The sequence below is a fragment of the Phycodurus eques genome, chromosome 3 (genome assembly GCF_024500275.1).
Source record: "Phycodurus eques isolate BA_2022a chromosome 3, UOR_Pequ_1.1, whole genome shotgun sequence".
NCBI lineage: Eukaryota > Metazoa > Chordata > Actinopteri > Syngnathiformes > Syngnathidae > Phycodurus > Phycodurus eques.
In genome coordinates, this window is record NC_084527.1 from 33,841,429 (window position 1) to 33,856,804 (window position 15,376).

Sequence of the window (15,376 nt, forward strand, 5' to 3'; positions counted from 1 at the left end):
GTATGCAAAAATGGCAATTGTAATGGCTCTAAATGTCATTACAACTACTGTTGTTGTTTCATCTTCTGTTGCATCTCAAGCGATAAAATGTCTTTTCATGTCTCAGCCAAATTTCACACGACCTAAAGTTTTATAAAATGTGGAAAAGCAGAAGTGTCTACAGTGCAACCTCAATATTTACGGACTGTGATATAATGGGTATCGGATAAAACGGAACAATGTGTTCAAAAACTGTTTCCAAATGTCACTTAAACTGGCGTTGACAAAGTCTGTTAGGTCCAGAATTGACCGCTGTTGTTGACTGGCGCTGTGGCGCAATTCCTCGCAGCTCATGAAAGCTACTCACCTATGATGAGTACTGCACGTCAACTGTACGTCACCATGACCAAAATCACTGGATGGTAATTTTGTTTTGAACATTTTCAGGCTTTTTTATATTTATTTACAATAACTGTGTACTGTGCTGGGTATTTTAGGCCACGGAGAAAAATAACAACACAACATAATGTTTTTACTGTATAGTAATATGGGTGCATATGACCACAAAAAAATAATAAAAAATAAAAAATGCTTTAATGTAACGGACAATCAGCTATAACGGATCCTTATTAGTCTGTTATATCGAGGTTCCACTGTATATAGTAACTAAGTTTTGTTAAACACAGTCTGTGTATCAGTCTGTGCAGAGCAATGGCTTTAAAAGAAAAAATAATACATAGCGGATCATACCGATACCACTCAGTGCATGTTGCAGCTCCAAGGTGAAGGCCATGAGAGGAATCTCATCAGACACAGGCAGAATAGCCACAGTGGACAGGTTGGAGGCAGGATTCCCAGCATCCCACTTATTGTTGGGGGTGTGGAGGGCCAGACTTCGAGCTAGAAGTCAAATGGGGATTTCTCTGATGGATGGCAAAAACGTACATTGCGGTATAAAGTAATCTAAATCTAGGCCATGAATAACTCGTTTGTTTTTTTGGGCACTGCCATAGAATCCTCAAGCAATGCACCGAAACATCAAGTGCTTTGGGTGGTTGTTTGTGTCCAGTCCCCTCAATCTGACATTTGACAGTCAATGTGCATGTCATCCTGTATGAGTGTACTGCTGGTCTATGTGTAAGCATCTTCTTTATAAAGTTTGTAAAACTTGAATTTCTCTTCAAGGTCTTCTGCTTAGGGTCTCTTTTCCCACTAATTCATACATATTCTCCAACTGCAGATCGACATTAGCCCTCTATATCGTAAATGATTTCATATCACAGCCACATCACTCTCCTTGACGATCCACATTTTTTTTTATTTCTGTCAGTTTAACAAGTGATACAGAATTTACAATACATACCAGTCAAGGGTCCATTGACCTGCTGCATATTGCCCAAGATCTTCTGTCCCAGCAAATGAATCAGCCTAGTGACGACTTGAGGATACCTCCTCTTAATTGAGTTGAGAGCTCCTTCAGGCAATTTGGCCAGCTCAGAGTCCCTCACAGCGTGGACCGTGGTGGCTCGGTTCATGTGAGTCAAGGCCTCAACCTCGATAATTCCCATTTAATGTCGACTTGTCATTATTAACTTCAATTCGTAAGCAATCTAAGGATGGAACATTTTTTAACACTTACCACGCCAATTAGGTCCCCGCGACCATACTCTCCTGCAAGTTCCTTCTTCCCATCATCCTTTGCAATGACAGAGCGCAGGCGGCCACTGAGGACAATAAAGGTGCTGTCGGACTTGTCTCCCTGTCTGTATCCAATCAAAAAACATAATTTACAGGTATGCACTATTACATTTGTATTTATGAGTAGAGAGTTACTAATGCAATATTCTCCACCTATATTATTCACCCTCAAATATTGCTATTTTAAAATCTGTTTTAGCAAAAGGTTTTGGAAAACCTATCTGTGACACCCCAGCGCAGCTCAAAAGCGCAGGTATTGATTGCAACATGTATTGTGTTTTTTTTTTTTTTTTTTTTCCCGAAAGCCAATTTCCATTGGCGGTCACTGATAGTGTTGTGGTACATTCGCCTGACTTTGGTTCAGTTCCCACTCAGTGACGGTGTGAATGTGAGTGCGAATAGTTGTCTGTGCCGACAGTAGTGCCCTGCGACTCACTGGCGAACAGTTCGGGGTGTAGTATGCCTTTCGCACAAAGTCAGCTGGGTTAGGCTCCTGTGCCGTGCCACCCTGAACAAGGTATGATTGGTATTGAAAATGAATGGAAGGAAATTCCATTGGATTTTGATCTGACCGAGTGAAACATCCATCCATCCATCCATCCATTTTCAACACCGCTTATCCTGGTTAGGGTCGCGGGACGCTGGAGCCTATCCCAGCTAACTTCGGGCGAAAGGCGGACTACACCCTGAACTGGTCGCCAGGCAGTCGCAGGGCACATATAGACACGGACAACCATTCGCACTCACATTCACACTGTCACTGAGTGGGAACTGAACCCACGCTGCCCGCACCAAAGTCAGGCGAGTGTGCCGCTACACCATCCCGGGATCTTGTTCTTTCGGTCACGACCCACAGCTCATGACCATAGGTGAGGGTAGGAACGTAGATCGACCGATACATCGAGAGCGTCGCCTTCCAGCAGAGCTCCTTCTTCACCACAACGGACCGATACAAAGTCCGCATCACTGCAGACGCTGCACCGATCCGCCTGTCGATCTCCAGTTCCATTCTTCCCTCGCCCGTGAACAAGACCCCAAGATACTTGAACTCCTCCACTTGGGACCGGATCTCATCCCCGACCCAGAGAGGGCACTCCACCCTTTTCTGACTGAGGACCATGGTCTCAAATTTGGAGGTGCTGATTCTCATTCCAGCTGATTCACACTTGGCTGCAAACCGCTTCAGTGACAGTTGGAGGTCACGGCTTGATAAAGCCAATAGAACCACATCATCTGCAAAAAGCAGAGATGCAATACTGAAATTCGACTTCCCAACGGACCCTCCTCTCCAGCATAGAGCTCTTGAATAGATCTTACATGGAAGACTGAGGAGTGTGATCCCCCTGTAGTTGGAAAACACCCTGCGGTCCCCCTTTTTAAAGGGGGACCACCACCCCAGTCTGCCAATCCAGAGGCACTGTCCCCGATGTCCACACGATGTTGCAGAGGCGTGTCAACCAGGACAGCCCCACAACATCCAGAGCCTTTAGGAACTCTGGGCGAATCTCATCCACCCCCGGACCTTGCCACCAAGGAGCTTTTTAACCACCTCTGTGACCTCAACAACAGAGATAGGAGAGCCCGCCTCAGAGACCACAGACTCTACTTCCTCATGGGAAGGCGTGTCGGTGAAATTGAGGAGTTCTTCGACGTATTCTCCCCACCGACTCACAACGTCCCGAGTCGAGGTCAGTATTTCCCCACCCCCACAATACACGGTGTTAATGGTGCACTGCTTCCCCCTCCTGAGACCCCGGATGGTGGACCAGAATTTCCTCAAAGCCGTTCAGAAATCGTTCTCCATGGCCTGACCAAACTCTTCCCACGTCCGAGTTTTTTCCTCAGCAACCACCAAAGCCGCATTCCGCTTGGCCAGCCAGTACCCATCAGTTGCCTCAGGAGCCGCAAATCACCACAAAGTCGATCATCAAACTGCGGCCTAGGTTGTCCTGGGTCCAAGTGCACATATAGACACTCTGATGCTTGAACATGGTGTTCGTTATGAACAATCCATGATGAGCACAGAAGTCCAATAACAGAACACCGCTCGGGTTGTAATCGGGGGGGCAACTCTAGCTCTCTTGCCTGGCAGCTCCATCCTCATCATCCTTCTACCAATATACTCACTATTTCTCCTCTGGACGTGTCCAAACCATCGAAGTCTGCTCTCTCTAACTTTGTCTCCAAAACATCGAACCTCGGCTAACCCTCATTTCTAATTTTATCCAACCTGCTTGAAGTTTAGAAAACAGTGGTGAGGCCAACCATGATGTACGGATTAGAGACAGTGGCACTGAAGAGACAACAGGAAGCAGAGCTGGAGGTGGCGGAAATGAAGATGTTGAGGTTCGCTCTCGGAATGAGCAGGTTGGATAAAATTAGAAATGAGCTCATCAGAGCGACGGCCGAGGTTCGATGTTCTGGAAACATAGTTAGAGAGAGCAGACTTGGATGGTTTGGACACGTCCAGAGGAGAAATAGTGAGTATATTGGTAGAAGGATGATGAGGATGGAGCTGCCAGGCACGAGAGCTAGAGGAAGACCAAAGAGAAGGTCGATGGATGTCGTGAGGGAAGACATGAGGGTAGTTGGTGTTCAAGAGGAGGATGCAGGAGATAGGCTTACATAGAAAAGGATGACGCGCTGTGGCGACCCCTAAAGGGACAAGCCGAAAGGAAGAGAAGAAGAAGGGTATGGTTAAGCCAATGCTTTTTTTGTACTGTGGATAAGTGAGGTAACTGCCACTTGACAGCTGCTAAAAGTAACTAAAAAGTTACTTTATTCTAACTGAGTTACTTTTGAAATCAAGTAATCAGTAAAGTAACTCCGTTACTTTTTCAAGGTAACTGTGGCAACACTGGTCACCAGTAAGTTACTGGAAAAACCCTATGAAATGTCTAACAGTGAAAACATTTTTCTCTTTGGTGGGCATATAGAGGAGTCAACAAAAGGCCTCCAATGAAATCGATATGTTCGATTTTACCACGACTCCCTGGCGATCTGGCTAGACTACAGGAGACATTATGGAGACGTCGCCGTAGCTAGCGGCGACTCGAGACGCCATCGGGTCGCCAACTAGTCTCCAGGCCAGTGAGATAGGGGTCTTAAAGCCCCAGTCAAGTGAATTCAGAGATTTGTTTCAATATACCTGATACGTGTTTCAAGATAATTGATGAAAACATTTCCAAAGACTAAGAACAATGTACAGTAGTACTGATTTATGGCGATACAGCGTTGCTGTTTTTCACCATTTCAGTTTTCCAGTTTTTTTTTTGCCCTTCGTTCGGCAACTGGCATGAGTCGTCCCTTCTCCGCTGCACAAGAACTGAGCGGGGACCCTGAACGAGATGTGAATGTTGCCAACGTGCAAAGAAATGGACAGTGTGAGGAATAAAAATGTGCAGTGTGTGAAGTAAGAGGCTAGATTCCTGCGGGCCCGGCCCGACCGGCTGGAAGACCCCAGAGAAAAGGGGTGCAGCCCCTCTCCACCCTATAGCTAGGATGTAATAAAAAAAAAAAAACATACGCCCATTCTGTCCATTTCCAGATATTCAGTGCTCTCGAGTAGTGATGCCCTGAAATGAAAATTCTTGGTCCAAATGGAAAAACCGAAACTGACGAACCCGATCCAGAAAGCCGAAACACCGAAATAAATTACGATGAGAGCCACCAACCTCTAGAAATCCGCTTCGAGAACAATCTGAATTTCCATATTTTTAAAATCATGTCAAGAACGTTATAGCGGGACAATAATTGCAGTATATTACTTTATGTAAGAGGATAAAAATAATTTTGCATTCTGTTCAATTCCGCAACATAAATCGTAATCATGAATAAATTATGGCTTCAATATTTGTGTATTGTAATGTATTTATTGCATCAATCTTGTAATGGTAGATGCATTTGCAGCCAAATGTCTTTTGTTGCATCCTGTTTTAAAAATAGCAGTGGTTTTGGGTTTTCATGGAGAAAATCCAAGAACACAACCCGTGTCACCACTCTGTAGTTTGGCTCAGTTATAGCTGTTCGTCACGGAACCCTTAAGGCCTCGTTATACTCCCGCGGTCGCGCGGCCGAGAACGCCCGCATTGCATCACGTGACCGACGAATTGGCCCGCGCGGCCCTTCTGCGTAGCTTGACGTGCGCACGGCAAAAATGGTTGCTGCGCGTCGAACGTCTCGTGATTGGTCCGTTTTAGTCACATGATGTGACGACGTCCTCAGCGTGCCCCTTGGTTCTACATACAATCTACGCCGCCGCCTTCTCGATCGATTTTGCAGCATAATTAAACGTATCATCTGGTCATCTAGGTCCATTTGTTCTAGCAGACACTGTTCCACGGTCGCCATTGTTGTTGCTTTGTTCCTTGTTACGGAAAGGAAAGGAAAAATGGCAACTGGAAATGGCCACCAAAAATGCAGAGGAAACTCCAACCTGTGGTGTCCTAGCCAATACCAACCGGAGCGACACCCCCGACTTGGAGGTGAACTGCAGGACATTTTCAAAACTGCACGCGTGGGTTGCGCTCGAGTCTAAAGGCAAACTACGCGCGGGACAGCCGCAGTGACGTCAGCGCGGTCGCCGTCCGCGCGAGTATAAAGAAGCCTTTCGGTGGCAACAATGCACTCAACGTGGCCAGTCTGCCAAAAATCAAGAAGGCGAAGAGGCGATGAAGAAACATAACGTCGTGGCAATTTGGATACTATGTCTTGATCGGTAAACAAAGTGAATAAAAAAAAAGAAATGCAAGACTGATCCTTGAGAATGCCACACCAGCCAAACCCGCCGTCCCAGTGGGAGGGGGCAAATTTGAATTATTGCAGTAAATAAAGACGTTAAATCTTTGTTGTTAACGTGGTTATGTAACCAATACTCTACTTTGTTGAAAGTGTTCATATTAACACATATTTATATGAACTTATTTGACACATTTATAGTTGATTTACATTGTATGATGTCATTATCAAACCATGACTTAAGGTTGTGTGTGGAATAGTGACCTCCCAGTGAATCTAACTGATGAACTAGCTCTGCTTGTTCCGAGAAAATATATTTTTTGTTACAAAACAGTGTACATGGATGCCTACCGGCTGTGCTTACGTCACAGCAACCTCTTGTTTCGCCTGTTTTATTTCGGTGACGAAAGTCTCTCGGTCTAACGCCGAAAATGTACATTAGGGCCGTTTTTGGCCGGAACATTTAGGTTGCTGAGATTTTGGTGCATCAATACACTCCACCCTATAGCTAGTCTTTTACAAACACAATCCAGGTCTTCAGTGACACAGACCAGTGGACATGATACAGAAACAAAAGCTAAAAAAAAAAAAAAAAAAAAATCCTAATATGTCCTTCATTGTCTTCAAGAGTACCTATAGACAGCACGGCCAGCCTCCAAAGCCATCCAGTCCAAGGCGAAGTCAATCTGCCTGACAAAGGGTGACACCCTCCTCACAACAGTGTGAGCTACATTCAACACCATTCTGGGCTCCTTGCGCATTATTCTGCAAAGTTAAAACAACAACAAAAATCTTCAGGGGAAAAAAATAAGGTCGATATAATTATGAAAAGATAGTCAGTCGTGTGCTTGACCTTACTCATAAAAGTGAGCCTTTGATATGGAGAGGAAGGTGCAGTCTTTGTGGGCACGTGTGGTGAAGATAAGAGGTTCTCCTGTGAGCACAGCTAGGTGTCCCACCATCTCTCCTGGGTGGGTCACAAAAAGCAGTGTCTCCTCCTCACGGTCAATCATGCGCTGGTAAACGTGGAGTAGACCCGAGATGACAAATGCCACACTCACATCCTGTAAGTACGGGAAAGGAAAGCAATAAGAAAAGAAACACCCCCAGAATTAAACGATTTTTGTATGTTGGAAAATTGACAATACAGTATTTGATAAATGGCATGAATTGTTTTATATACTACTGTCTTGATCTAAAAACCTGGTCTCCTTGATGGGCCACGACTGAATTGGCTTTGACCTGGCGAAACGTCACCCTACCCTCCAGTAGACTGGGATCCTGAGGAAGGTGAAGCGTTTTAAAAATAATACTATATATCATAGGAAATATAAATAATTTTCAACATATAAAATAACAGCTAATGATATTAGCAGAATGGATTAAATATTTTTTTTTTTGCAAAGGGATGCAAGGAACCACAACAGAAAACGAAGATGGAGAGGAACGTTTAAGGAGGCTGAGTCAATTAAATCAGTGGCTCAAAGAAGTGTGTACTGCACTATCCGTGAGTTTCATTGACAATTTCTGCGTTTTTGGGAGCACTACCGAGCTAACAGGTCTGCGGATGATGCAGTCAACATGCGACTGCACTTCATCCGAGAACACCTGGACAGCGCAGGGACCTACGCGAGGATCCTGTTCGTGGACTTCAGCTCAGCAAACAACACCATCATCCCTGAACTCCTTTCCTCCAAGCTTCTCCGACTCAACGTCTCGCCTGCCATCTGCCAGTGGATTTACAGGTTCCTGACGGGCAGGACACAGCAGGTAAGGCTGGGAGAGACCACCTCATCCACACGCAGCATCAGCAAAGCCCCAGGGTTGTGTCCTCTCTCCGCTGCACGAACGACTGCACCTCAACGCACCCGGCTGTCAAACTCCTCAACTTTGCAGATGACACCACTGTCATCGGCCTCATCAAGGACGGTGACGAGTCTGCATATCGACAGGAAGCGGAGCGGCTGGAGCTGCGGTGCGGCCGACACAACCTGGAGCTGAACACGCTCAAGACGGTAGAGATGATCGTGGACTTCAGGAGGCATCCTTCGCCACAGCTGCCCCTCACGCTGTCCAGTTGCCTTGTTTCAACTGTCGAGACCTTCAAGTTCCTGGGAATTACAATCTCTCAGGACCTGGAGTGGGCGACCAAAATCAACTCCGTCCTCAAAAAGGCCCAGCAGAGGATGTACTTCCTGCGGCTTCTGAGAAAGCACGGCCTGCCACGGGAGCTGCTGAGGCAGTTCTACACAGCGGTCATCGAATCAGTCCTGTGTTCTTCCATCACAGTCTGGTTTGGTGCTGCTCCAAAAAAGGACAAACTCCGACTGCAACGGACAATCAAAACTGCTCAAAGGATTGACGGTACCCCCCTACCCACACTTGAGGACTTGCACGCTGGTGGAACTAAGACAAGAGCGTGCAAAATCTCGGACCCTCCACATCCCGGTCACCGGCTCTTCCGACTCCTTCCCTCAGGTGGACGCTACCGATCAATGCAAACTAGAACTAGCAGACATTCCAACAGCTTCTTCCCGCTTGCCATCAACTTCTTAAACACCTGACCTACAATTCCATTCCAACATGCTGGCAATTTATTTACTTGAGTTTGTTGTCACATTTCTGTGGAGCCAATTATATATTACTCGTGCACTCACTGTAGTTGTCTCGCCACGCTGCACTATTTGCATATCTGTTGTTGACCGATACTGGCCACTCATGCCAGAGTAGCATCTGCTCCATTTGCACACTGATTGAGGAGTATCCGCAACATTTGCACAACCAACATTGTCCCAGATTATCGCACTACTCGTCACTTTAAACCGCATCCACTCCTTGAAGTCTCGGCGCCCTTTGCACAATGGTCATTGCACCGGACTATTGCAACATTAGTCATTCGAACTGCTCTAAGTGCTCGAGGCCTCTGTATCTTTTTGCACAATTGTCCCCAAAAAAATTAATAAATACATTTCTACCGGCATTACCAGATAACTAGCAACCCTTTATTGCTCAGTGACTGTTTTTCTCAATGTCTTTATGTCTCCAAAGTGTTCTCTGTCAATTGATTGTCTATTGTCGTACTAGAGCGGCTCCAACTAATGGAGACAAATTCCTTGTGTGTTTTTTGGACATACTTGGCAAAATAAAGATGATTCTGATGATAAGGCGACACGAGGCGCAGATGGATTCATCAGCGTCATCCAAACAATCGGAGGAACGAATGAGGAATGCGATGAGGCAGCAATCTCCCACAGCCCTCCCCGCCCCATTGGAAAAAGCCCAATGCAAAACTCAATCTCTACTTGCCGAAATGCCCCGTTAGGTGTGACCGACAGGATGAAGGCTATTGTCAATATTGGAATCCAGCGCACACCACACCAAGATCTTCCTGCCATCCCCCCTCGCCTAAAACCACCATCCACGAAAATGTGAAGGGCCCCTCCTCCACCCATGAAGAATCTTATCGGCAAATCTGACTGATATCTGCGGGGTCTTTTCCAGAGTAAGTCAGACCCCTATGGAGATCAGGCATTTTTCATCCCTGTAATTACAAGGGACAGAAAGTTGGTCAAAGAAATATGGCACAAAAAAAGTAGAACTACAAACTTAGTGAGGATGAAATGTGAATCTATCAAACCATTGTCTCCAGTTATCTCTGCGAGACGAGCTCTTTTCGATATCAGGTCACTGGATGATAAATCAATGTTGATTAATGACATCAGTACAACTTATGATGTAGACTTTTTGCTACTAAATGAAACGTGGCTAACAGAAAGTAGCATTTCAAATGAGGTAACACCAGCAAATTTTAATTTTATGAACAAGTGTCAAACATGGGGGAAAAGGCGGTGGTATTGCTGTTATTTTTAAGCCATTATTTCACTGGAAAGAAATTATACTTGGTGATTTAGCTCTTTTGAATATCTCAGTATTTTTAGTTCAAGGTGACCCAAAGGTTATTGTTTTACTAATTTATAGACCTCCAAGATACAATGGAAGATTTCTGGAGGATTTTTCAGAATTGCTGTCAGTTATTTGTCCTGACTACAACTATTTTGTCATTAGGGGAGACTTTCACATTCATGTTGATAATAACATGAAAAAGCAATCTAAACATTTGACCTCTCTCAACATGTTAAGAGTCTAACCCACACTCAAGGTCACATCTTAGACCTGGTCATCTCTAAGAATGTTGAAATTCTATCAGTTGACGTGAAGGATATGGCTATTTCTGACCATGTTTGTGTATTATTTGAGTTACAGTTTCTTCCAAAAGTTCAGACAACCTCTACACCTGCTGAAATAAGTATTTAACACATCACCATTTTTCTTATTAAATATATTTCCAAAGGTGCTATTGACATGAAAAGTTCACCAGATGTTGGGAACAACCCAAGTAATCTATACATACAAAGAAAGTAGAACAAATCAGATCAGAAATTAAGTTGTGTGTAAAAATGTGAAAAGACACAGTGACAAAAATATTGAACACGCCAAGTGGTATTTAATACTTTGTTTGCAATGACATCTTCAAAACGCCACCTGTATAGAGAAACTAGTCGCATGCATTGATTTTGGCCCATTCCTCCACACAAGCAGTCTTCAGTTCTCGAAGGTTCCGTGGGCTTCTTTTATGGACCTTGAGTTTCAGTTCTTTCCATAGATTTTCGATGGATTCAAGTCAGGTGATTGGCTTGGCCATTCTAGCAGCTTTATTTTTTTTCTTTTAAACCAATTGAGAGTTTCCTTGGCAGTATGTGTCGCTACATTTGCCCATTCATCCTTCCTTCAAAAAGTTGAAGTTCACCAGTACCATTTGCTGTAAGGCAGCCCCACACAATCATGTTCCCACCTCCGAGCTTCACTGTTGGTTTGGTTTCCGGTTTCCTCCCGCATCCCAAAAACATGCATGCTAGGTTCATTGACAACTCTAAATTGCCCGTAGGTGTGAATGTGAGCGCAAATGGTTGTTTGTTTATGTGTGCCCTGCGATTGGCTGGCAACCAGTTCAGGGCGCACCCCGCCTCCTGCCCGATGATAGCTGGGACGCCCGCGACCCTAGTGAGGAGAAGCGGCTCAGAAAATGGATGGATGGAAAGAAGAAAAATCATCATCTGTCTGTAAAAATGGAATTTGTTTGAACTTGCTGTAAATCTAGATCAAATCAAAACCTAATGACTCAGTTAAAAATCTTGTTTTTCTACTTATTTTGTTTCCCTTCAACAAAAATAAAGTATGGCCTGGCGTGCACACGCACGCACGCACACACACACACACACAAGTAATACAGTATATAGAAACAGATGTTGTAAACAACGACATGAAAAGTTAGTTAGTTAGTTAGTTAGGCTACCTGGAGTTGGATGACCTGCAGCAGGTCCTTTTTGGCAGCTTGGAAAATGGCATTGACTTTATTATGGTGGTCATTTCCTGCAGCAGCCTCACTGTTATGGTAAACCGCAGAAGGACTCCGCTGCAGTGTCGCAGTCTTCTTTAAAATAGACTGAAAAAAAAACAGACACTGAATGAATGAACAAATATGACATTCATTTAGGTATTTACTAAATATATATATATATATATATATATATGTGTGTGTGTGTGTGTGTGTGTGTGTGTGTGTGTGTTCTCCCTGTGTTTTCTCGGGGTACTCATTCCCACATTCCCATTCTCTTAAATAATGAATTGCCCATAGTTGTGAAAGAGAGTATGAATGGTTGTTTGTCTATAAATGCCCTACAATTGACTGGTGCCCAGTCTTGGGTATATCCCGCCTCTTGCGCAAAGTCACCTCGGATAGGCTCCAACCCACCGAGGACAAAATGTTTTTTGTTTTTTTTTACAGTACACGACACAGAGGCCCATAACATAAAGGTATTCTTGGGGCCTGATTTACTAAAGGTTGATGCAGTCAAAAATGGGTGCAAACTTGACTGCTGTTGCAAACAGATTATTGATGATCTACGAAACCGGGTGCCAAACCGACAAAATTGACGTGCAGTTCATTTTGCGTGTATTGGGAGTAAACGCAAATTGGTTCATTTAGCACGCCGAATGCGATATCAAACCTGAGATGAATTGCAATGGCTGATTCTGTGTCCTTAAATATCGCCCCTGAAAGCAGGGGCAAAGCGGCACGCCGTGGATAACTGTGACGCGGAGGCACAGGCGAAATGGGAGGCAAGGGGCAGAACGGATCTTTTCCGCTGACGTAAACATTTTTGAAATGCCAGAAATGAACATTCTCGTGACATATTGTCTGTTCAGCAATGCAATTTTGAAGCTTCTGAATGAGCTGACTTGGAGCCAATCAAAAGAAGGAGTAATGCCATATCATCTATTACAAAACTCCATTCAACTCTGCATTTCCTTGCGTCTGGGTCACAGTGTCAATTGGCGCTGGCTGCTCCCAGAGCAGTTTTTAGGTGTGCGGTCCCATGTTTCTCACACAATTTTACGCAGGAAGGGCAGATACATCCACCTGCATTCATCCACGCAGTCAGGCGCAGTTAAGTCAAACAAAACATCGCTTTTATAAGGTGGTTCCATGGTGAAAACCATCACAACAAAGTGCAAAACCTAAAGCCAAGCCAAGCTGCCAGACACAAAAGAAGAAGGAAGAGATACCTTTTCTAGACCAGCGAGCACAGCCTCCTCGGGAGCACTTCGAGCCCGTTCCGGAAGTCTGTTGAGATCCATTGACATTTCACCTGCATCACAAACAGCAGCAGGTTGTATGAGCTAACCAATTGCTCACACTTCTCCAGCGGAATTAGACAAACAGACATGCCAATGCTTCTGTTGGTTCCTAGTTGTTTTCCTGGAAAAATTCACTGTAACATGGAAAAGTCTCGGGCCACAAATGTGATTTTTTTTTTTTTTATATGACCTTTTTCACAGTGCTCATTTTGACATTATACAGTAAAATGGTAAATATTACACAGGGCACAGAAACAGTAATCAGGAATAGCCATTGGCCAAGGAATAAACTACTACATTTTGTTGAGGGTCTGGATAAAGGTGCATATACAGTAATTGATTTTCACCTATTGAGTTACTATGGCACCGATGGAGCCATCCACCCCCGAAAATAATCATGGCAAAACCCATCTGCTCACCATCCTCCATATAGCAGGAAGCAACATGCTCAGTTACCCTATATTTTTTCCCACCTTTGTTAACAGTTGGCTTTGGTAGAGGTGCTCTACTGACGGACACTCTAGTTATACACTCCACTCCAAAATAATGTGAACAGGTTTGAGGACGGTTCTTTCAGTTTTGCCGGAGACTGAAAACATTTGCTTCCCATGGGCTCACCACCTGTGGGAGGGGCCATAGGGGTCAGGTGCAGTGCACGCTGGGTGGTGGCCGAAGGCAAGGACCGTGGCGATCTGATCCCCGGCTGGCCAGAAGCTGGCTCTAGGGATGTGGAATGGCACTTCTCTGGCAGGGAAGGAGCCCGAGCTGGTGTGTGAGTTCGAGAAGTTCCGACTAGATATAGTCGGACTCGCCTCCACGCACAGCTTGGGCCCTGGTACCAGTCCTCTCGAGAGGGGTTGGACTCTCTTCCACTCTGGAGTTGCCCACGGTGAGAGGCGCCGAGCAGGTGTGGGTATACTTATTGCCCTCCGGCTCGGCGCCTGTACATTAGGGTTCACCCCGGTGGACGAGAGGGTAGCCTCCCTCCACCATCCGGCGTCTCAGGAGATGAAACCTGTGCACCACCAACACTGTGTACAGTGGGGGTGGGGCGCTGCTGACCTTGACTCGGGAGGTTGTGAGTCGGTGGGGAGAATACTTCGAAAACCTCCTCAATTCTACCGACACGCCTTCCCATGAGGAAGCAGAGTCTGGGTTCTCTGAGGCGGGCTCTCCTGTCTCTGGGGTTGAGGTCACCGAGGTGGTTAAAAAGCTCCTCGGTGACAAGGCCCCATTTGCCCGGAGTTCCTAAAGGCTCTGGATGTTGCGGGGCTGTCCTGGTTGACACGCCTCTGCAACATCGCGTGGACATCGGGGACAGTGCCTCAGGATTGGCCGACTGGGGTGGCGGTCCCCCTTTTTAAGAAGGGGGACCGGAGGGTGTCTTCCAAATACAGGGGGATCACACTCCTCAGCCTCCCTGGTAAGGTCTATTCAGGGGTGCTGGAGAGGAGGGTCCGTCGGGAAGTTGAATCTCAGATTCAGGAGGAGCAGAGTGGATTTTGTCCTGGCTGTGGAACAGTGGACCAGCTCTACACCCTCGGCAGGGTCCTCGAGGGTGCTTGGGAGTTCGTCCAACCAGTCTACATGTGTTTTGTGGACTTGGAGAAGGCGTTCGACCGTGTCCCTCGGGGAGTCCTGTGGGGGGTACCGAACCCCCTGATACGGGCTGTTCGGTCCCTGTATGACCGGAGTCAGAGTTTGGTCCGCATATCCGGCAGTAAGTCGGACTCGTTCCTGGTGAGGGTTGGACTCCGCCAAAGGCTGCCCTTTGTCACCGATTCTGTTCATAGCCTTTATGGACAGAATTTCAAGGCGCAGCTGAGGCATAGCGGGGGTTCGGTTTGGTGGCCTCAGTATTGAATCTCTGCTTTTTGCAGATGATGTGGTTCTGTTGGCTTCATGAAGCCGTGATCTCCAACTCTCACCGGAGCGGTTTGCAGCTGAGTGTGAAGCGGCTGGGATGAGAATCAGCACCTCCAAATCTGAGACCATGGCCCTCAGTTGGAAAAGGGTGGCGTGCCCTCTCCAGGTCGGGGATGAGATCCTGCCCCAAGTGGAGGAGTTCAAGTATCTTGGGGTCTTGTTCACGAGTGAGGGAAGAATGGAACGGGAGATCGACAGGCCGATCGCTCCAGCGTCTGCAGTGATGCGGACTTTGTATCGATCCGATTTACCGGTCGATCTACGTTCCTACCCTCACCTATGGTCACGAGCTGTGGGTCGTGACCGAAAGAACGAGATCCCGGATACAAGCGGCCAA

The 15,376-nt window shown here is 46.0% G+C and overlaps 1 protein-coding gene across 6 annotated transcripts in view; it reads right to left on the minus strand.

The window, feature by feature from the left end:
* Nucleotides 1-15,376, minus strand: part of pnpla7b (patatin-like phospholipase domain containing 7b) — a 48,916-nt gene that overhangs the window by 18,072 nt on the left and 15,468 nt on the right. For 5 of the 6 annotated variants that reach the window (XM_061673195.1, XM_061673193.1, XM_061673194.1 and 2 more), the window contains 8 exons: nucleotides 13,042-13,124; nucleotides 11,768-11,917; nucleotides 7,618-7,695; nucleotides 7,273-7,478; nucleotides 7,048-7,179; nucleotides 1,619-1,742; nucleotides 1,343-1,532; nucleotides 730-879 (listed from right to left, as the gene is read on the minus strand). In XM_061673195.1, the coding sequence (XP_061529179.1) occupies nucleotides 730-879; nucleotides 1,343-1,532; nucleotides 1,619-1,742; nucleotides 7,048-7,179; nucleotides 7,273-7,478; nucleotides 7,618-7,695; nucleotides 11,768-11,917; nucleotides 13,042-13,124 (1,113 nt within the window). The remainder of the gene's footprint in view (nucleotides 1-729; nucleotides 880-1,342; nucleotides 1,533-1,618; nucleotides 1,743-7,047; nucleotides 7,180-7,272; nucleotides 7,479-7,617; nucleotides 7,696-11,767; nucleotides 11,918-13,041; nucleotides 13,125-15,376) is intronic. The other variant, XM_061673197.1, reaches the window with a different exon arrangement.